Raw genomic sequence first — 23207 nt, 5'->3', positions numbered from 1 at the left:
AAAATCGCACTGACCTGCGGCTTTGAGATTGCGCTACTTGAAGTAGTGTGATTTCAAAGTCACATTAAGTGTGAACCAGGGCTAAGTCTTTATATTTTTCTGGAAATGGTTCTGAAACATTTTACATCTATGTATAAAAAATTAAATGTTTAAAAAAAAGTCATTTTTTGACACACTTGGGTGATGAAGGCTGTTGTAAAAAGTTAGGCTATAGAGATGGGTTCAGTTTTAAATGTGTTCATCCAGGCACAATCCTCATGTCAACTGGGAGTCCTTGAAATGTAAATATAGCAGACACTTTGTGAAATACAATGAAATGCAATGGTTTTTCTCGACACAATAAAATAGTAATGGTTATTGTAAATGGTTAGAAAATATCTAAAGTAATCAGAGCTTACATTTACCTAAAGGCAATTTCTTTTTTTTTTACTTTTTAGGCAGAGTGAAGATGGATGAGAACACTTGTCATGTCATGTTTTTATTGGTGTCTGTGCCTCCATAAACTTTCTCTATTTGTCCTGTTAACCATTATTATTAAAATTGAAAGTAAAAGAAAATCTCAAGTTTTGGGTTGTCCGCAAAACAGCAATGGGGACACTAGTTTTGGTGACCTGAGTGGCCCCAATGAATTCCTAATTTGCAGGGAGTTTCTCACTTCTCACTCTTGGCTATGGGACAGGAAGTGAAGGGAAATCTCTGCAGTGAGACACAGATGGCAAAAAACTTGATAGGGGTCCCTCCCTTACCCTATATAAAATGAAAAAAAGTTTTGCTTTTAGTTCTACTTTGAGTGTTGTTGGGCTAATTAAGGAGAAAATTCACCCCAGCAATAATGTCCTACGGTGCCTTCTTTAGAGCCACCATCTTTAAATATCGCTTGTGTGCAAAGATGTGTTACAGGTGTCTACTAGGTATTGGAGAAATGGCAGAGATCTGTGGCACGTCTATGCACGCACTGGGGTTTCCTGTGCACACAGGTACATACCATTGGAATCTGGGATCTTGCAGAGATCTGCCCCATGTGTGCATGTGCAATTATGCTGCCGGTTCCCAAATACCTGCCAGAGTGGTGTCATATCTACGCGAAATCTGTGTCCATGCACCATGCAGCTAAACACTGCCTCGGGGTATGTGTGACATGGGCATCCCAGGAGGCTGCAGTGGAGGGCACTTTGTCATTCTCACCTAGGCAAGAAAGCAGGATGTTCTGGGCTTCTAAGAGATATGAAGTAAAGGCAAACTTGTCATGTCACCTCTGTGAGGATGAGAGTCCTTTTGAAATGTCCACGTACCTTTGATTAAAAATTTGAGGAAAAGCAAACGGGCATTAGGCTGCTTTCACACTGATCCATTTTCCTTGTGTTTAAAAAAAAAAAAAAAAAAAAAGGGGGGGGAAAAGTGACCATGTATTGCTATGGAACTCCTTGCACTGATCTGTTGCAGGTCCAGTGCATTTTTTAAAATCCTGCTTGCTGCATTTTTGGTGCAGCCAAAATGCACCTCCCCATTGAAATGAATGGAAAACACATAAACGCACCTGCATTTCGTTTTCGGTGCAGTTTTTGAGTGTCACGTCCTTTAAAAAAATGCACAGCAAACACAGTAGAAACGTGGCAAAATCACATTTGCATTTTTGCTACGGATCATTGTGAAAGCAGCCTTAATGCACCTGCATTTAGTTTTTGGTGCAGATTTTGAGTGTCACATCCTTTAAAAAATGCACAACAAACGCAGTAGAAACGTGGCAAAAACACATTTTGCATTTTTGCTACAGATCATTGTGAAAGCAGCCTTAATGTTAGAGGTCGAGATGTACTTAAAATCATACCACCTAAGTGTGTCAAGAAAATGTGTTTTTTTTTTTTTTGTTTTTTTTCATTGCTTTTACTACCTGTATTTTAAATGTGTAGGTTTCAGAACCATTTTTCATAAATATATAAAGCTTGGAATAGGGATCTATGGCATCCCAAAAGCTTGCATCATTAATAACTAAGCTAATAAAAGGTAACACAAACTTTCTACAATTAATCAATGACTACAACTACTAATTGATGGGACCCTAATACTTCTATAAGGAAGTAAATGGCAGTGATTTGTTTAGTTGGAATTTCACTACTACTTATTATTTTGTCACTTGAGTTGATGAAATTGTAACTAAGTCAGTATCTCTCAATTAGATTGATAAAAGCTCTTTCCTGGATATGTCCTGAAGTGCCCAATAGCCCTGAAACTCAGAGTATTTATTACTGAAGTTTTGATGTTCAGCTGTGGAATTCCCCTTCATGTGCACCATAATTTGTATGTAGGGTGTTCAACAGAAAAAAAACAAACATTGGTATTGCAGTTCAAGGATATTGATTCAGTTTGCTTTTCACTGGCAAAGCTAACATTTTGCTGTCACCAGGAACAAAGTGCCTTTTCCCGCATGAAACCTTCTAAATTTAACCTAAACCCTGATGTGCAATAAAGTAAACCTGGCAGGGAAAAAATATTCCCCTGTCCCGTACAAAGCATGATTTGGTGCCAATACTTTTACTCTCTGCTTTGCTGCCACACGATTTCCTGCAGCCATACCCCCAAAGTCCCCATAAATTGTTGACATGCCCCATCTCTTATGGCAAGAGCTGAGCGATTAGCCACCCAGGGCCCAAATGCTGCATTGTTGGGGGGGGGGGGGGTAGCCTCCCACTTCTGATGTGGAAGTAGCAGGAATCTGTATGCGGTGGCAGCAGTGATCTGGAAGGTAAAGGTATAGTTGTTGGAAGGCCTAGGACAAGGTGAAGGGATTTTTGAATATACTTTTGGCCAGGTTGCTTTCACCCAACAGTTTTGTTTCAGTGATCATATATTCTGCCTAGTGCTGCAGATTATGAATGAGCTGGAGACTCTTATGTAGTGCTATTTAGAGGATTTCTAAATGGGTGGAACAATATCAGCATTTTTATGGAAGCATCCTTTAGTATTGATTTTGGGTTTAATTTATTTTTTGGAAATAATTATTTGAACAACATTGTATTGTTTACATTTTTTTAAAATTTTTTTGCTTTAATCTTTTTTGAGAGCAAGAATGTATTACATGTGATAATTTTAACAGTTATAGGAATATATGTGATTTACTTGAGTAGAGCAAAGATTAAGTAGGGAAAGGATTAGTACCTGTGTCAGGTTAGACTGGGAACAGGCCTTAAAGAGATCTCCTAGGAAAGTATGACTTTGGGGGGAAAAAAGTTTTCCTATCAAATGTGTGTTGATGTTACTAGGGATTTTGACAGTATATATACAAAGGCATTAGCGTATGCATAGCTTGACATTGGCAAGGCTAAAAATATGTATGTGTATGCATGTTACATTCTTATGTCAGTATTGTATTGCATCTTGTTACATTTGTATACTTTTCCTGACACGTTTTATCCTAATTGCTCCTTGTTTGGCTTTGTGCATTTTCAGTGTTTTTGTTGAGACCTTATTCATTTGTTTCAAAATATTTGACTTAATTCTCTGATAAATCTACCTTCTGTCATATTTAATAATCCCCTCTTCCTATTCAGGTGGATTTGGTGGTTTTGGAACCACATCTACTACAGCTTCTGGCACCGGTTTTAGTTTTTCAGCCCCTACTAACACTGGCACAACAGGTAAGAACATTGAGATTCATTGTAACCTACTGCCAGTCAGAGGAGATGTTCAGAATCGTGATTTTTTTTTTCATTTGCTTCTTTAAGTGACTGTAAAGATAAAACTTTTATTTTTTAAAAATAAGAAACATGTCATACTTACCTGCTCTGTGCAATGGCCTTGCACAGAAAAGCCCCGATCCTGCTTTTCTTGGGTCCCCCATCGGCGCTCCTGGCCCTTCCTCCCTGCCAAGTACCCCCATAGCAAGCCACTTGCTATAGGGGCACTCGTGTACTTGCTCATAAATTGGTTCTGTGTGTCCATTGACAGAGAGCCAACTTCTCACTAGCTGTGATTGACAGCAGAAGGAGCCAATGGCTCCCGCTGCTGCCTCTGTCCAATGAGGATAGAGAAAGCTGAGAGAGCTGCTGCTCTTGTGCACATCGCTGGATCAAGATCGGCTCAGGTAAATATAAGGGGTTGCCAGGGATGGATGGGAGGAAGTTGCATGCAGAAGGTTTTTTATGTAATGCATAGAATAAAGTAAAGTAAAAAACCTGCCTTCAGAACCACTTTAATTGGTTTACGATTGAGTAGTTTTATGTTTGTGACTGATGTACAGATTACATTTGTCTTTTCTCTATAGGTAAAATATAACATTCTGCACCTTTATAGAGCATCCTACAGTTGGCATTTAACATAATAAAGTAAAAGAAAAATTTTATTGAAAGCAATATTTATATTTATTTCAGGTACTTATATAGCGCCGTCAATTTACACAGCGCTTTACATATATATTGTACATTCACATCAGTCCCTAACTCTCAAGGGGCGTACAATCTAAGGTCCCTAACTCACATTCATACATACACATACTAGGGCCAATTTAGACAGGAGCCAATTAACCTACCAGCATGTCTTTAGAGTGTGGGAGGAAACCAGAGTACCCGCAGGAAAACCACGCAGGCACAAGGAGAACATGCAAACTCCAGGCAAGTGGTGCCGTGGTTGGGATTCGAACCAATGACCCGAGTACTGCCAGGCGGAAGTGCTAACCAATATGTAGGCAAGCAGAAACCGGCATTCCTGTCAGTAAATCTTGGTGTGAGGCAGCTGATTTTTTTTTTTCCTTCCTCTTTCTCTGGACAGTTTATAACATCAAATTTTAAAGCTTTGCAGAGGAACTAAAGGCAAAACTTTTATTCATTTTTTTTTGCTAGAGTGTAGAAGGGTTAAAAATCCCTGTCAGGTTCACTGAGCGTGAAAGACTATCCCGAATGCTGGGTTGCCACCAGAACCAGGCATAAATGAGAAATATTCCAATGGAGACACTAATTCTTGTGACAAGGAATTTGCTCACTTTTGGAGGGATTGCCTCTAACTTCTTGTGGAATCCAAAGATAAGCCAGCTTTTGGGTCCGCAGTCTGTGCTGTCTTCCTCATACTAGAAAACAGCATTGCGTTATTACCTTTTAATCAGGGTTGCGGACTGTTGAGGTTGTTTAACGTTTGTATTCTTGCTTTCATAATGTAGTAATTATGTATGTTTGTATATGACATTGCTTTCCTGACTTTTGTACGTTTGTTTGCAATTTTATTGTTTATTTATGCACACTTTAGGTCTGTTTGGAAACAATCAAAACAAAGGATTTGGATTTGGCACTTTTGGAACAGGAACGAACACTAGTCTTGGCACTGGTATTTCAACTGGTTTTGGTTTGACTGGTTTCAATACTCAGCCTCAGCAACAACCACAACAAAATGGTTCGTAAACACCTCTGCATGTTATGATTTTTGTTGTATGTTAGCTTGAGTGTTTTGATCTATAAGTCAGTCAGCTCTTTATATGGTTTAATCACATTGCTCTGTATTTGGAACTTTACTTTTATTCCAGTTCTTGGAGGTGGACTTTTTGGACAGCCAGCGCAAAATTCGAATCAGTCAAATCAGCTGTACAATGCAGCAAGTGCACTCAATGCACCAACATTACTTGGTGATGAGAGAGATGCCATCTTGGCAAAATGGAACCAACTTCAGGCCTTATGGGGAACAGGAAAAGGTTATTTCAACAGTAATATACCCCCTGTGGAGTTCACGCAAGAAAACCATTTTTGCCGGTTTAAGGTAACATACAGGCCTTTGCGTTTTAGTGTTTATACTATCTGCTCTCCCTTCATTACTTAAAGTGAAAAATTAACCAATTCAATACCGGGCAATTTTACACCTTCCTGCCCAGGCCAGTTTTCAGGTTTCAGCGCTCTCACACTTTGAATGACAATTGCGCGGTCATACAACATTGTACACAAACTAAAATTTTATCATTTTCTTCACACAACTAGAACTTTCTTTTGGTGGTATTAAATCATCACTGGGGTTTTTATTTTTTGCTAAATTAACAAAAAAAGACCAAAAATTTGGAAAAAAAAAAAGTTTTTCTTTGTTTCTGTTATAAAAGTTTGCAAATAAATAATTGTTCTTCATAAATTTAGGCCGAGATGTATTCTGCTACATGTCTTTGGTGAAAATAACCCAAATTAGGATGTATTTTTTAGTTTGTAGGAAAGTTATAGAGTTCACAAACTATGGGATAGATCTGAAAATTGATCAATCCTGAAGTACTGACAGCCAATCTAATTTCTTAGGTCCAAGAATGTCAGAACAGAAACAGATATCCCCAAATGACCCCTTTTTGCAAAGTAGACAGTCCGACATACTTCATAAGAGGCATGGCAAGTTTTTTGAAGCTGTATTTGTTTTGTCATTTTTTGGAAAATTAAAAAATTAAAAAAATTAGTTTCACTATTATTTTTTTTTTTACATATTGTCACCAGTGCAGTACAGCGTCATCATATAACTGGCATGGCGGTGATCAGGGTTTTTTTTTTTTTTTTTTGTGCTTAGCTGTGATTTGGCCACAGCTAATCACATGACATGTGCATGTGATTAGCTGTGACCATTCACAGCTAGACACTAGTATACAATGGATGGCATGAATGAAGCCATCCATTGTATACAACTGTCATGTGACCTGCTGTGATTGGTCACAGCAGGTCACATGGTACCGGCAATGGGGCCGATACTCAGATCTGTCATCGGCCGTGTCCGAGGTACATGGCCGGTGACAGATCGCGCCGCTGAGCCGCTCTGCAGGAGCGCAATCTGCGCATGTGCGGGAGGACGCCATATGCACCCACGAGGTCATACAGTCATTGTTATGCACCCACGAGGTCATACAGTCATTGTTGCTCAGTACGCGAGCACGCATATAAGTGTCATTCATGACATCATCTCATATTTACAAGACTTAGATGCAAAAGAAACAGATCAAAGTTTATAAGAAAGAGCAGCAGTGGAATGGATGGATGAATGGCCAATATTGGAAGCGTTGTATGCCTCTGCAGCTCCTGCAGTAGATCTGAGAAGGATCCCCTGAAAAGGCAAGAGAAAAGCAGAAGCAGGGTGCTGGGGTTAATACAAAGTAATGACAACTTTATTAACCCACTAGCCCTCCAGAAGATTTACCCCTCTTCCTGACAAGGCCATTTTTTGCAATACGGCGCTGCGTTTTTTTAACTGACTATTACGTAGTCATGCAATGCTGCACTCAGATGAAATTCATGTCCTTTTTTTTCCCACAAATAGAGCTTTCTTTTGGAGGTATTTGATCACCTCTGCAGTTTTTACTTTTTGTGCTATAAACAAAAAAATACTGACTATCTTGAAAAAAAAACCCTACCTTTTATTTTCTGCTGTAAAACATATCCAATAAAAAAATTTTAAAAATCAAATTTCTTCATAAATTTAGACCAAAATGTATTCTGGTACATTTTTTTTGTAAAAAAAAAAAATCCCTATAATTGTATACTGATTAGTTTGCGCAAAAGTTATGGTCTACAAACCATAGTACATATACTGGAATTTTAAAATGTAATTTTGTTTTATACTAGTAATAGTGGTGATCAGCGACTTACAGCGGGACTGCGATATTATGGCAGATATTTTTACACTCGCTGAAACTTTGTGGGAACCAGTGACACTAAAAATATGCACCGACACGTACTAAAGACACTGGCTGGGAAGGGGTTAACATAGGGTGATCAAAGGGTTAAGTGTGTATCTAGCTATGTGTTTGGTGTACACTAGCTGGTGCTTTTATGGTGCTCTTCAGAGAAACGATTCATGACTTTTCCCTGTCAAAACAGTACAATGTTCTTCCTCCCTGACTGACAATCTGCAGGTGCCTGTAGATCGTTTTGTGCTGTGAAAGTTCACAGCAAAAGATCTTCTCCAGTGGCACGTGCACCACTGTGTGGTGGAAGTGCAAAATGATGTTTTTTATGTGATTCTGCAGAGGAGAGCTGCCCTATAGCAGTAAGACTGCTATAGAACGGATGGAAAGTGGTTAAGATGCAGCACACTTACAGGAAAATCACCAATCCACTTGGCAGCACGGGAACAGCGCAACTGTAAACATCAAGACAAAAGCATAAAACGGCACAGTATGGCAATGGCTGACCTATGAGCATCCAGCAGCACAGGACACAAAAATGCCAAAAACAGCCAGCAAAGTGGACAAGACCGGCGGCGGCTCCAGCCGCAGTCTGGAGATGACAGCCGTCAACAAGCCCAATGGATGTCAGAAGTGGGGAGACTGGTGGAACACATCTCAAAGGCCTGCATTCTCTGTCAGACTCGTTATGCCCTACCCCCCCAATATCCTTTGAGCTTGTCGACAGCTGTCATTTCCTGAGTGCAGTCAGAGACACCACCAGTTTTTTTCCATCTTACTGGCTGTTTGGCATCTTGGTGTCCCATGTTTACTACCCCAGTTGGTTCCTCTTTGATGCAGAAGCCAGGGGGTAAATGGGAGGAGCATGTTATGCCGTAAATATGGATGTAATATGTAACATGCTCCAAAAGGTGAACTTATCCTTTAAAGCTGCATGTACTTTGTATTATTTTTAAAATGAAGTGAACGTTTTCTGTTAAGGAAAGCGGTCATACCAATTTGTGGAATTTCTTTATTTGTAAAATCATTAAATTTAATATTTTTTTTCCCTCTAAAAATTGTTTTTAAGGCCATTGGTTATAGTTGTATAGCCAGTAACAAGGATGAAGATGGTCTTGTGGAGTTGGTGTTTAATAAAAAAGAAGCAGACATTCGAGCCCAGCAACAACAGTTAGTGGAATCATTGCACAAAGTCCTAGGAGGGCACCAGACCCTCACTGTTAATGTGGAGGGTGTCAGAACTGTGCCTGATGACCAGTAAGTAACCATAATTATTTAAATGTGCATGTAGTAATCTAGTAGTTAACAATGCTCTATCCTTAATCCTTTTGAAGGACAACTAAATACTTTATAAAGTCTGCATATCATCATGGAAGCTACCAATTCTCTGTAGTATCGCATGCAGTGGATGTGTCTGCTCTGTAAATTTTAGTTCTTCTGGGAGTCTGGCCTAGCTGGGTAACTGCATTCTTTATAAATTATCTTTTAAAATGACTTTTTTTGTCCAATAAGGGGCACAGGAAGTTTTCAACTGCTAGGTTATACTGTACCAGAAATTGCACTGCTTGAAGAGAAGCAAACTTGATCCTCTTGGGCAGAACTTTGTGTTACAGCTTTGTCTGCCTTCTGCATCCCAGGCATGGAAAATTGGCAGGTGTGTTTTGTTTTTTTTTTTCGTTCTTCAGTGTCTAGCTCTGTCAATCCCTTTACCACAGGTGGGAGAACATCAGGCCTGGACCTTCTGGTGTTCAAATTCAACAATAAACTGAACAGGTTTTTTACTAGGTCCAGTGATTTTTCAGGGCTTAGAAGTGGATGCTTTGGTGAACCTGTGTGATCAGTGAAATCTCATCTATGCATTTCTGTTCTTCCCTATATTCCTTGTCTACTTCACAGGATCGAGAAGGATGGCATCCTGGTGATCTTATTGCACCAAATTGGCTTAGGTGAATGTGAAGCTCCTGGAAGATGCTCCATGGGCTCTTCCAGATTGTCTGGATATCCTGCCCCAAGGGTTAACATTCCATCCTGCTTCTCGTTTGCTGGCCTTAACGACATGGCTGTTTGGTATCTTGAAGGAAAGGGGCCATTCAGATTCTGTCACCCCTGTCTTCCTCAAGGCTAGGAGTCAACTCCCCATAAAGTCTATCACACCTGGAGGACTTGCTTTGCCTAGTGCAAATCAAGGAACATTTCTCCTGGAAAGTACTTTGTGGACTGTATCCTGTACTTTTTCAGTCTGGCATGGACAAAAATGTAAGTGACATATCTCATTCTTGGCCACTCTGCTTCAGAGAACTTTGGCCTCATTCTCTTTAGTTAGGGCCTTTATTTAGGAAGTGGCACACACCCTATTCATTTCTTTTTATCTCTTTGGAATCTCATTCTGGTTATCTCAGCTCCTCAGAAGCTGCCCGTCAAGCCTCACCGGGATATTTCCTTGTCTGACCTTACTAGGAAGTAGCCTTTCTTCTGGCTATCATCTCTGTGGGGAGAGTATCTGAGTTGGCGGCCTTATCCTGTAGATACTGTTTTTAGTGTTGCATGAGGACAAGGTTGTCTTGAAGTCTAAGGCCTCTTACTATCAAAGGTGGTTTCTGCTTCCCACCTTAATAAGGATATTCTCCTTCCTTCTCTTTGTCCTGCTTCAAAATATTCTAAGGAAACTTCTCTCCACTGTCTGGATGTGGTGTGTACATTGCGAGTTTAACTCTCAGCCACTGCTCGCTTTTAGAAAATTGGATTCAATATGTGTGCTTCCTGAAGGTTCCCACAAGGGTCTCTATTTCTCTCGTCACCAGTGCTAGGTGGATCAGACAAATCTTAAGGTCTAATGTCTGAAGGACAGTGTTCCTCCCTTCTCCGTCTAAAGCATATTCTTGCAGAACTGTAAGTGCTTCATGGGCTTTTATTAAAAACAAAAATATAAAAAATATATATATATTCCGAAGTAGAATCAATGTCAATCACAATATTCACCGCCAACCGGAAAAAAATGCTCTGCTCTCAATGCTGGCTCCCGCCATTTGTCGGCTGTGCTGGCCTGAAAGTTCTTAAATACTGTTATGACATCACGAGGGGGTGCGGTGGGCCCACCCCCTTGTGACATCATGCGTTGTGATTGGCCAAAGCATTACACCTGACCTGTGGTCAGGTGCATTGCTTTGGCCAATCACAATGCACTGTGAGGGCACAGTACATTGTGGGGTGTGGCGGGTGAACAGCCCGCTGAACGCCCTTGCCATTCATGTGTTCGTCAAACACATGAACGGCCGATTTTTGTGTCGAACTTATGTTCGACTCCAGCATCGAGCTCAACCTTGCTGCCAACTTCTCTGTGTCACCACACAGATTACCAGATCTCCGTGCAGCTCTTCTGAAGCAGGGCGTCATTGCCTCTGTCCCTGTGGCAGAACTGTTACAGGGTTTCTACTCTTCAGTACAGGAGTTGTCCCAGCATTTTACTCCTGCATGAGTCCTGGGGCTGACGGTAGCATTTTTTTGTATTCCCCATAGCATTCTGGACTTCATTGAAGGACACAGGTCCCACCCTCCCTTATTTATGATTTTGCTCTGGGTACTAATTTACCACAAAACTGAAGCATTTATACATGGAAGTAGGAGGAGTTATCCTGGCATGCCCTTCTGTTTGCCAATCCAGTCCTGTAGGTGGCTGTAAAACGTGACAGTTCAAGACTTCCTGTGTTCCTCAACTCCAAGAAAAGGATATTAAGATTACAAAAATTCTATTTTTGTGTTATAGCTTTACTGTCCTCCATGGTCAATGTATAAAATTTATGTTGCAGTTTTCAGCTGCTGGACAAAAGTTCTATTACTATTTCTTAAAATACAATATCTGTGCAAGCTGTGTGGGAAAAATTGTATATGATGTTTGTACTAATGCACTTCAATGGTTTCGTCCTTCTAGAACAGAAGTTGTCATATATGTTGTAGAGCGCTCACCAAATGGAACTTCAAGAAGAGTCCCATCAAGTTCTTTACAAGGCTACTTTGAGCAAGCCAATGTGAAAGCTAATTTGCAGCAGCTGGGAGTGGCATTAACCATGGCCAGAACAGAGCTGTCCCCAGCACAAATAAAGCAGCTACTGCAAAACCCTCCTGCAGGTAATACATTTTGTGCTGTACTGCCTGTGAAGGAGTGCTTAGTGTTGCAGTATAGGTTTGCAAGACTGGCATTCTGTTCCTTTGTGATTTTTTTTCCATAGCAGGAATTTAACTTGAAGTGACTTGAACCTGAACTATAAACTCCCCTGTAAGCTATTTCATCTTCCTAAAATGAACCTCTGATGATCGAAATATTGGAGCTATAGCTGCTCATGTAGAGGGGTTGGCAAGACACTGTGTCTTCCTTCTGATGTAGGTGAACCCCTCCAGACTACAGTTCCCTTCAGCCAGCTGACTTATGGGAGTTGCCTGTGCTATTGTGCTTGTGGGTGTAAGTGGCTGCATAGGTGGTCATGGGGGAGCGTGGAAAAAAATGTCCACCTTGCTGACTGCCAATGCCATTGATATCATATGTACTTTTTGCTGATTTTAGTATCAAAATCACTAATATCTGCCAGTTAAGAAATAGAATGTTTTATAGCAATTTTAACCTGTCTTTTTAAAGGACGCTATGGACACAAATTATGGAAAAGAATAAAAATGTGGTTTTACCTGTAGTGTGGAAAATATCTTCACTAGAAACTGAGCTTGTATTTATATTTGAGATTTAAAGGGGAATGTGTTGAAGTAGTTTCTTTACAAGTCTTTTTGAAGTGACTGATTTTTTTTTTTTTTCCTCTTCCTTTGAAAGGTGTGGATCGCAATATTTGGGAGCAAGCAAAAATAGACAACCCTGATCCAGAGAGGTGAGTGCATGCCATCAAACATTGCTTTCAGACCACAGATATGTGCTGTGTTCTGTTCACAAATACAATATCTGGAACGTTACCTACCATAAAGTGACGCCACCGAGTTATAAGATTCTAGCTGCACTGCATCAAATGGCATAAGCCAGGTTGGAGTATGTTTATAAGTAATTATAGAAAATCCAAAGAAAACTATTCATTTCCATTTGTAAATCAGCATTTTCTTTATTTCAGGCTGATCCCTGTTGCAATGGTTGGCTTCAAAGAGCTACTTAGAAGACTTAAAGTTCAAGATCAGATGACAAAACTGCACCAGAGTAGACTAGATGTAAGCCTAATTTCGTATTTCTCTGCTTTATGGAGGGATCCTTTATATAGTATTTAACCAAGATGTGTGTGTGGATTTTTCCTTTTTCAGATGATATCTGACGACATAAGTGAACTGCAAAAAAATCAGGCAACAACAGTGGCTAAGATTGCACAGTACAAAAGGAAACTACTGGAGCTATCCCACAGAGTCCTTCAGGTATGCTTAATTATTTAGAACAAGAAATCTGTGTTATTCAGAAGAGAACTTTATGCTGATCTGATCAGGAATGTAAGGATGTAGGTGGAATGATATATTATATGCACTTTATCGGTTTGAGTATTGACCTGGTAGCTAGCTGCCTCCTTCCATTTCCACCAAGCACTGACACATTTTATAATGCTATAAACGCTTCCATGGCTGTCATCCTGAGACTTTCTACTGCATACTATAGGTCCCAGGCAGCTTGGACTTTGTAAAAACTGCCCCCCTAAGTAAACCTTCAATGTCTAGGAGTCCCTCCTCCACCATCCAAAAGACATGTATGGAATTCTATAACACAAATTAAACCAAGAGGTGAATGTTGCTAATATACTATCAAAAGTCATGATTGTAAAATATACAGCTTACAAAGAGGTATAAAAAGATCCGTAAAGTGAAGTGGGATACATTTTACAAATGCAAGGCCATTGTTTACACATTGTACGGTTTTGTGGAGCTCAAAATTGGATAGAACACTTGTTTACTTTTCATATGGTGGACTGAATGCCTGTTCACTATTCATATGGTGGATTGCACTTATTTATTATATAGTTTTGTTGATTTTTTTTTTTCTTACATAAGAGATATTATATGTGCACATTGAATGGGTGTATTGGCAGAGATGCGCACTAAATGTATGTATATAACCAAATATGTGTTTGCATGTTCTAAGCTCAGGAGGCTGGGAAGGTTTCATTACAGCTTTTACTTAACTTATTGGTGTCACTGCTTTAGCAGTTTGAATTAACTGAATGTTTTACTAATGAATGTTCTTACTATCAAAAGGTTTTAATAAAACAAGAAATTCAGAGGAAGAGTGGATTTGCAATTCAAGCAGAAGAGGAGCATCTGCGTGTGCAGCTAGACACCATCCAGAGTGAACTTAATGCTCCTACACAGTTTAAGGTACATCTTGTGACTGTTTTATTATTATTATTATTATTATTATTACATTTTATACTTTTTTTTTTTTTTTTTTTTAGTTGCTTTATAATAACGACCTCTTTATTTGATGAAGGCAGGATGAGTTCACTAAAAGCAGAAGAAACTTGAACTGTACTAGTACTCTAACACTGGGTTCATTAAAATTAAGTGCTCTCATTCTTTTTGTCCCTTTGTGCTGATCTAAACGATTCCAACCTCCATGGATATTTATTTACCAAGAGCCGACAACTATGGTGTCCGTTTTACGTCCTGTGGTGAGAAACTACCTCTCCTGGCCGCTCCTTCACATTACGGTCCCATAGACTTCTAGCCAGGGGAAAGAAGTCTATGTGGCTGTACTGTGCAGATGCATCCAGGAAAGGGAGCTGTTCTTTTTAGGATTTAGCTATTTGACTCCCAGGCCAGTTCTGACACTTCTCACCTATATGTAAAAAATCTACACTTTTTTTTTTTTTTTAACACTGTTCCTTTTTATTTATTTTTTTTTTTATCAACATTATTGCTATCACAAGAAATGAACAACATCCCTTCTTTCACTGACTATATTGCTGAAAATCGGCATCCTATTGCCCTGCATCTGTTACTTCTTCCCAGTGGAACCAACGCATAGGTTGGGATCAGGCAAAGGAAAAGATACACTGTTGCAGCTCAGGCAAAAGGTTTTTTTTTTTTTTTTTCAGATTTTGCTGCCCTGCATGCTGTCGAAATATGTTTTAAGTTAATCAACTTGTCTGGAAAGCATTTCAGATTTATCCATTGTTTCAAGGAAAAGTCCATCTGATTAGCTATAATATGAACACAATTTTTAGGCAGGCCCTTACACCCTTAAATTTTGTTGACTCGAAAGTTCAAGTTTACAATGAATTGTAAATGTATAGCCAGCCTTAGTTTGGCAGATCTTTTGTAGCATAAGGCTAGCTGCCATGCTTATTCTATTGGCTGCTTGACCTTAAAGAACTATAGAGAAGTGCTTATTTGTAAGCAGATTTTGCATTACAATTTAAGGTCTTGCTATTTAGTTGCCTATGTAACCAACATTTTTAGGATAATGCTGGAAGTGGCATTTCATCTCTCTCAGAACAGGTATACATCAGGATGCCTTCTTATTTAGTCTCTGATTCACTGCTAACGCTGACTTCTTCGTCTATTGTTTTCCAGAAAATAAGTACCATAACTACAGCTGAATTTTATTTTTTTATTTTTTTTATAGGGTAGACTTAATGAACTAATGTCACAGATTAGAATGCAGAACCACTTTGGAGCAGTGAGATCAGAAGAAAATTATTATGTAGATTCAGATCTGTTGAGAGAAATCAAGCAGGTAAGATTTTTTTTTTTTTTCCTTCTGAACATTTAGGACTCTTGCAACTTAGGGTTCATGTACACTGCAGCTGATTGAACTCACGTTTATGAGCTTTTCTGTGCTTTTTTTTTTTTTCCAGCAGCACCTGAACTCTCCCTAATGTTTTCCTATGTGTCCATGTACACTGTCGTTTACAGTCGTTTACAGGCAGTTGAGTTTACAGTCATTTTTTGAACACACCAAACTTGCATTCAGGAGTAGGTTTTATCAGCGTTTCAAACGCTTGTAAACGCTGCCAACCGCGTTCATGTGCGTTTGTGTTTAGAAGCGTTTTTTTTAACTGTTCCATATCCAGATGCTGTCCAGAGTCTTTTTTCATAATCAGAAACGCATGCAAAGTGTTTTCCATGTATTTAAATGGACCCGGTACACCAGCGCAGTCAGTTCCAGGTTTTGTGTGAAGGAAAAAATGGTAGAATGTGCCGCATTATGCTCATGATGGGATCCATAGTGAATACAGCCAGAAAAGACAGGTCATCTCAACACATACTGCTCTCTCTGCTTCTGCTCTCTATTTCCCTCAAAATGTCTAAAATAGCTAATTTTTTACTGTTTTTCAGTGCATTCTGGGCATTTTGGAAGGTCTCCTGATATCTTTAAAACGCTTCTAAACGTAAACGTTCATAAACGCGGTATGCAGACGTGGCTAAACAGACGTTTTTAACCTACATTTTCCAGCAGTTAGTTTCCATCGTTGAGAAGAGTTTTCCAAATGTCCCGTGTACATGGAGCCTTAGGCTGTTGCGTATTAAAATGTTGGCCAAATGAGAAAATAACATTGAGGGGGAAAGCCACAGTCTGGAGCAGCTGTACATGGCTAGCAATCAGTTTCTATCTTATTTTTTCAAAGCTTAACAAAACTGAAAATAGAAGCTGGTTGGTTACAATGAACAACTGCTCCAGATTCTGTTTGCTCCAGTTTTGAGAAATTCCCTTCATTTTCATCTGGACCATTCATGGCAATGCATTGGAAAAAGTCCTGCATGTTACAGTTAAGAGTGCTTTGATATTATGCCAATAAAATCTGTTGAATGATCCTGGAATGCAAGTAAGTGAAAATGCAAGATGGTGATTGTTACTGCAGCAGTATGAAAATCCAGATTTTTCTTAGGCAAACTAAAGAAAGACTTGCCTCATTGTCTTCGTTTTTGTACCTCACATAAGGCACAGGATTGGCCAGTTCTTAGACCAATGGCTTACGCTCCACTTCCAGGTGATTGGACACTGGAAAAAGCAAACCTGAAAACTCAGCTTTGCGTAAACCCTCCCACTCCTATCATGTCTTCACTTTTTTTTGCCCTCGAGGTGGACATGTTTCTCTCTACTCATGGGTGAGCATCCAATTTTTTCTACTTTGTTTTTTTTTTAGCAGGGTGTTTTTATTGTGTCAGTCTGATTTGCCTCGGAGATCTCATCCAGCCGTGTCTATCCAGATTGGTTGCCTCACAAAGGAATGTACCCAAACTCTGCAGGATGCAGAGTTGGTACAGTCTGTAATCTGCTAAGCAGCACTGAACCCCAGAGAAAGCACTTACTTTGGCACACACTGCATCATCTGGAGAGGCTTGTTGGGTGCTCTAGAGGTCAAGGGCCATGGTTCCACTGTGGTGGAGCCCATTCACTGAACACTGCAGGAGTATGCCTGACCATGAAGAGGCAAAGATTGAGCTGGGTCCTTGGATGCTGTGGCTTCAAAGACATCTGACCAGTAAGTTCCTTCACTGAGGAGTCAGTATGCTGTTGCTCCCACCCTCTTACACCTGAGCTTTCCTAGCAATTTGGCTGCTGCTGCAGTTAACTTTGGTTCCATTTTCAGCAGCTCATTCTGCAAATGTTTGCACCATTTTGGGTACTTCCTCCCAAGCTTCTGATCGGCACAGACTCTACTCGACTCCCTCTGATTTCATCTTTCATATATTTAGACCTAGAAATGCTCCCCTCCTGCATTCACTCAAGTCTAGGCTGTAAGTAATCCCTTTTGGGGTAAGCTCTACCAGTATTAGTCCTTTTAGGGGCTCTCGTGTGGTTCCTGTCAGCTTCTGGGTTTTACTTTATTCAGTATAGGGCACCTTCCTTTGTTTCCTTTGTATCTAAGGAGAAGTTTTCTGCTACTGTGACAGTCATCGTGGAACAGTTGGCTGATATCTGGGCAGATATCATAAGAGTCGTAAGTGCTCTTGCTTGTCCTTATTGCCTGATTTTTTTTTTTGCTTTTCGTCCTTCGAGGAAAAGGAATTCGAGAAGACTGCTTTGTGCTCTTCAGCAGAATCATCACATGAGGATGCCCAATCTTCTGGCATACCTCAGGCCCTTGAATGTACAGTTAAGCCCTCAAATGGCTGATGTCATACCTGATAACATGTACAAAGCAATGCCAACTGCGTAACAAACAGAAGCCAGGATGGATCCTTCTTTGACAGTAAAGGAATAATGGGAAGGATCCTCCTTTTCCAGTTCAGGCTCATTCTTCCAGCAGTGTTAGTGCTCCTTGAGCCTTCCAACATTTGGCTTCGGTTACTGGGGTCTGTTAGGTGGCCACCTGGTCTTCAGTTCAGACCGTTGCGAAGTTCTACCAGGTAGATGTCCAGGCCTCAGCGGACAAACCCTGTGGGCTGTTAGGTGTTGTTGCTGGTGTTGCCCACCACTCATAGGATTGCTTATAGACATCCCACTGGTCTAAGCATTAGCCAATCCTATGTCCTGTGATGTACAATAAAGAAAATAGGATATTTGACTTAAAAAGAAAAAAAACAGTGAATCACAGAGCACAAGACCCTCCCCTCTGTGTCTGTATTGCTAGCTATAGAACTGAAGGCATGATGGGAGTAGGATGGGTTATGTAGGGCTACGTTTTTTAAGCTTTGCTTTTGCCTGTGTCCAGTAAACTGGAGGTGGAGTATAACCTATTGATCTAAGAATTAGTTAATCCGATGCCCTGTGATGTACTTCAAGAAAATAATTTTACAGGTAAGTCAAAAATCCTAAATCAGAAAGTGCAGCGCTAAACAATAGCAACTGATTCAAAAATGTAAAAAGTGATCATAAAATTGAAAGTCCAACATAATGGAACTGAAAGGAAAATTACCTCAGAGATCCAGTGGTAGCAAAAATAAGTGAGGATGCTTACCGGAACTATTTGGCTTTTACGTTCATGAAAAAGCCAACAAAAGTTAAGGGGTAAGGGCCAGTTCACACCACAAAAACACACTTCGGATGTATTCTGGATATGTTTTTGCTTACAGTTCACTCCACACTATTCCGGTGCAGTTTTGATGCATTTTGTTGTGTTCTAGTGTGGTTCTGTGCAGAAAAAATGCAGAATGTTCTGACTGGAACTGACTGCACTGGTGTGAACTAGGGCCATTGGAATACATGGGAAACACTGTGCATGCATTTTGTTGCAGAAAAAAATGCACAGGACTGCATCTAGTGTGAACTAGCCCTAAAACCCAAACTGATCCGTGGCAGATGATCCGTGGCAGAGGATGGAGCAGCGCTGCTGGCCAGATGGAATGCTTTGCCGTTTCTATGATTGCTGCAGTATAGAGAATACAATGTCTGTTTTATTTTAATGTGAGTGCAATACTTTTATCTTAAATAATTTTTTCTTACATAAGGATGATACTACACTATGAGTTCTTGTGTTTTATATGCCCATGTTGCTTGAGAGTGGAGTTGAGCGGAGCCCAGGGTCAGAGCATTGTTCCATCTTCTGCCGCGGATCAGTTTGGGGTTATTCCCTAAAGCACTGTTTGTTTATTCATTAATTTGAAAGCCAAGTAGTTCCGGTAAGCATTCTCACTTACTTTCACTACCACCGGATCTGATTTTTTTTTTTTTTCCCTTCAGTTTTATTGGATTATTGGGCACCTTTCTCTTGGATTTCTGGAAGCACTGCTTGCACATTTTGTGGATGTTTTGTAATACTGGAGCACAAAATTGTTGGACTTTCAATTTTTTGATCACTTTTTAAAAATTTGTCCTTGATTAGCACTACACTTTTTGATTTATAACTTAGCGCAGAAATACATGTTTATATAAGTCAACAATCCAATTCTGTACAGGACACAGGGCTTTTATTTATAGACCATGGGTTATATGCAGGCTACCTTGGCGATTTGGCGATTTGGACACTGGGAAAAAACTTGCTAGGGCGCCCTAACTTATACTCTTATAACCCCACCCACTCCGTGAGACCCCAGGCTTTTGCTTGGTTAGTCATCACCTGGGTTATTGCAGCTCCAGTGTTCTGGACACATTACACTCCATTCCTTCTGCATCCTCAGCGATGTTACCCTCATTTAAACAATAGAGGATCACAGATGTAAGGTTGCTGGGGCAAAAGGGTCGAATAGCTTGCATTCTGCTGATGGAATACAGAGAACTCGGAATACTGCTCAGGATGATAGCTATTTCTTTGTCTGGGGCAATATCTTATTATGACACCGTTCCCTTCCTCTGATTCTAGCTCCCTCTCAGACACACACCATATGACCTATCTAACAAAAGAAAGTTTCTCTACCACTATGTTTGAATTCTTCAGAAAACTTTCAGCACTCCTAGAACCTTTGGTTTTAAGGGACCAAAAACGTTCCTCTATTCTCCCTTTTCAAAATTGGATCCTCCAAAACATATTTGAGGATGAAATGGAGGCATGCGATAGTCAAACAGATACTGTAGCAGAAGCTGTAGAGGATATTGCAATTCCTGCATTTTATGAGCCACAAGAAGGGCTGCTTTTACACTGATCTGTTTTTCTGCCACTTTTGTGCCTAAAAAAAAAAAAGGGTAAGAAAAGCGTGTGACCTTGTATTCCTATGGAACTCTTCACACTGATCCGTTGCGGGTCCGGTACATTTTTCAAAGTCCAGCTTGTTGCATTTTTGGTGCGGAAAAAAAACCACATTGAAATCAATGGAAAACCCTGCGTGTTTGTGGTTTTTGAGTTACATGTCATGTTAAAAATGCACCGCAAACGTGGTAAAAACGCATATGCGCATACTCAACGAAAGGGGTCTTCTCACTCTCCCCAGGCATCATCAACCTCAAGGCTTAGTACTTTCTTTATTGCAAACCTTGCACACCTAAATCCACCAAGCCTGCCCAGAAGATGACCAAAAATTAATTCACCCCTCGTAGTTGAACGTCTCTTGGCATTTGCGCCAGTTTGGATCTTAGATGTCCCAGAGCTCTGGGTCCAAACTATTGTTTCAAAGCAGTACAAAATAGAATTTCTATCCCTTTGCCCAGCTTCACTGGTCTCTTCATTGCAACATCTTCATATCGTGGTGCAAACACTCTCTGGATTTTCCTATACGTATTTCCAGCCAGGCAAATCTCTCCCTGGCATGGTGGATCTCCAACCCTGCCCTGGAGTCAGATAAGTCATTCCTTCGCATGCCCTTGAAGGTGGTTATTATAAATACCTGTCTTCCAGCCTTTGGGGGTGAATACTCCTCACAACATTCTGGATGGATCTGAAAGCCATCGAATTAACTCTGCATCATTGCACCCACCTTCTGCAAGGTCACACATTTAGGTTGCAGCCAGACAATGCTACTGCAGAGGCCTACATAAACCATCAGCATGGCACCAAGGAAAACAAACTTGATACTCTCCTGGGCAGAAACGTACATTCCAGCGCTCTCTGTCATCAGTGCCTAGACATGAGGGAGTGGTCTCTGAACCCTGAGAGCTTCCAGAATCTTTCCATGGTGGAGGAAACCAGATGTCGACATCCTGCCTTCCAGGTGCAACAACAAACTGAACAGATCTAAAGTTAGGACCAGAGATCTTCCTTCCTTCACAGTGGATGCTTGTCTTAAGCCCTGTGTTATGTGGGCCTGTTGGCAGTTTTATTTTCTGTGCTATTGCTCGGCCCTTAGTTTATTGCTTTGGGATTTTCCATGGTCTATGAATACAAACCCAGCATCCTATACTGTACAATTAAGATAATGGGAATTTTGACTTGCCTATGAATTCCTTATCTTGAAGTACAGTACATCACACAGGCCCCTCCCTTCTGTATTTTATATTCACTCTTTATTGCTCACACTAAAACTGGAGTCTGACAAAGTGGGTGGTGTTGTTGTATAAGAATGCACTAGGTTGGCCAGGGTTGTTTTTTTTGCCAGTGTCCAATCACTTGAAGGTAGGCTGCATATAACCCATGGTCTATGAATACAAGCCCTTTGTTCTGTACTGTACTCCAAGATTAGGAAATCACAGGTAAGTCAAAATTCTTTTTTTTTTTCTATCTTTGAAATCATTGGTACCTACCTTTTACATAATCATAAAATTAATGGGCAAATTGATTTAGGTGATGTTAATTATAATACATAATTTCTCCTTTTATTCTTAGCACTTAAAACAACAGCAGGAAGGACTGAGCCATTTAATTGGTATCATCAAGGATGATCTGGAAGACATCAAGCTGATTGAACAAGGGTTGAGTGATAATGTTCACATACGTGGAGGAATGTTCAGCTGACCTGTGAAAAAAACATCCATCTAGTTTCCAGCCACACTATGGACTGCAAACATTTGAACGGCTCCAGGCCGGTGACTACACTAGAATGTTACTGTAAACACTTGTAGATCATTTCCTGTCTTCTGTTTTCACAGTTAACACCAGAAATTGTGTTTTTCAAGTAAAATGGCAAGTATTCAAATACTGAATTATTTAAGGGCTCATTCACACTTGAATGCGCTATGGAAAACCCAGGTTCTGTGCATGTTTCCTGCACAGCATTTAAAACGTAAATAGGCTGAGAATGCAGTGCACTCAATTCACACTAGAATGTGGGTGGTTTCCTGTGCAATTCCTGATGTGAACTGACCCGAAGTGTATGCACTGCACGAAACCTAAAAAAGGGGGTCATCTTGTAAGGCAACGGACTTAGTTTTACTTTAGCAGCATGTTGGGAGTACCAATGACACTGAAATGTGACAAACACAGCAGCTAGTGGTATGCTAAAAAAAACATTCAGCACTGCAAAATTCATTTCCATTACCACAGCTTTTTTTATTCTTGATATTAAATATTGGATCTAATCAGGATCAATGAAGAATTAATAAATATTTTTCTTATTTACTCTTGGATGTTTTGGGGGTTTTTTTGCTGCAGATATTACATTTTTGTGATTGGACATTTTTTTTTCTCCAGTATTCTATTGTACGTTAAGCAGATGAAGTTTGAAGGGGATATAAGATGCATTAGATGCCAGGGATCTATTCCCTTTGTTACTTTGTTGTTGATGCCCACCTGTCTCATAACATGGGGTGTTCTAAAGCTTTAAAAGTCAATCATGACCAGTATTATTTATTGTTGGATGTGAGAAAACATGTAGGGTAATGCATTTCAGCTTTGAAAAAGATATCAATAAAAAAATGCAGCAGTCTCTAAAACCCTACTGCTTTAGCTGAATCTCCAGCTTTTCTGACAGGCCAAATTTCCATACTTCCTAATAGTGATAGTAGCCAAGTTTGCCCTCCTCTTACCGCCTTGTACACATTTCTATTGGCCATCAAGGCACCTTTCATATTGATGACAGTAAGGAATATATGGGAGTTAGTGGCAATCTCCAACATTCCCTTGAGATATTAGAGATTTGCCTGTCAGAATAGCCTGGAATTCAGCTGCAACAGTTGGTTCTTAAGATGCAGGTGTGGGGTGCCTGCAGCCATTTATTTTGTCAATTTCTTTAAGGGAAAACTCTATTTTCATTAACGTATACCAGATACTGTTGCTATACCGGTAATTTTTGTAAACGAATGTTATGAAAGAGGACTTCTCTATAGGCAGCTATAGCATAGATGACAGCAGCACCTTGTGTA

The 23207-nt window shown here is 40.1% G+C and overlaps 1 protein-coding gene across 3 annotated transcripts in view; it reads left to right on the top strand.

The window, feature by feature from the left end:
- NUP54 (nucleoporin 54) overlaps positions 1 to 22464 on the top strand; it is a 102065-nt gene extending 79601 nt beyond the window's left edge. For all 3 annotated transcript variants that reach the window (XM_089652315.1, XM_089652316.1, XM_089652314.1), the window contains 11 exons: positions 3549 to 3635; positions 5236 to 5379; positions 5510 to 5739; positions 8694 to 8881; positions 11553 to 11749; positions 12441 to 12495; positions 12730 to 12823; positions 12914 to 13021; positions 13850 to 13969; positions 15219 to 15329; positions 21733 to 22464. In XM_089652315.1, coding sequence (XP_089508441.1) covers positions 3549 to 3635; positions 5236 to 5379; positions 5510 to 5739; positions 8694 to 8881; positions 11553 to 11749; positions 12441 to 12495; positions 12730 to 12823; positions 12914 to 13021; positions 13850 to 13969; positions 15219 to 15329; positions 21733 to 21861 — 1463 coding nt within the window. In that variant the 3' untranslated portion in view covers positions 21862 to 22464. The remainder of the gene's footprint in view (positions 1 to 3548; positions 3636 to 5235; positions 5380 to 5509; positions 5740 to 8693; positions 8882 to 11552; positions 11750 to 12440; positions 12496 to 12729; positions 12824 to 12913; positions 13022 to 13849; positions 13970 to 15218; positions 15330 to 21732) is intronic.
- Positions 22465 to 23207: the final 743 nt, after the last annotated feature.

This window comes from Staurois parvus, unplaced genomic scaffold (genome assembly GCF_062004578.1).
Source record: "Staurois parvus isolate SC_StPar_1 unplaced genomic scaffold, SC_StPar_1.0 ptg000679l, whole genome shotgun sequence".
Lineage (NCBI taxonomy): Eukaryota > Metazoa > Chordata > Amphibia > Anura > Ranidae > Staurois > Staurois parvus.
Note: the sequence above shows the minus strand (reverse complement) of the source record. Positions and strands in the feature narration are given on the sequence as shown.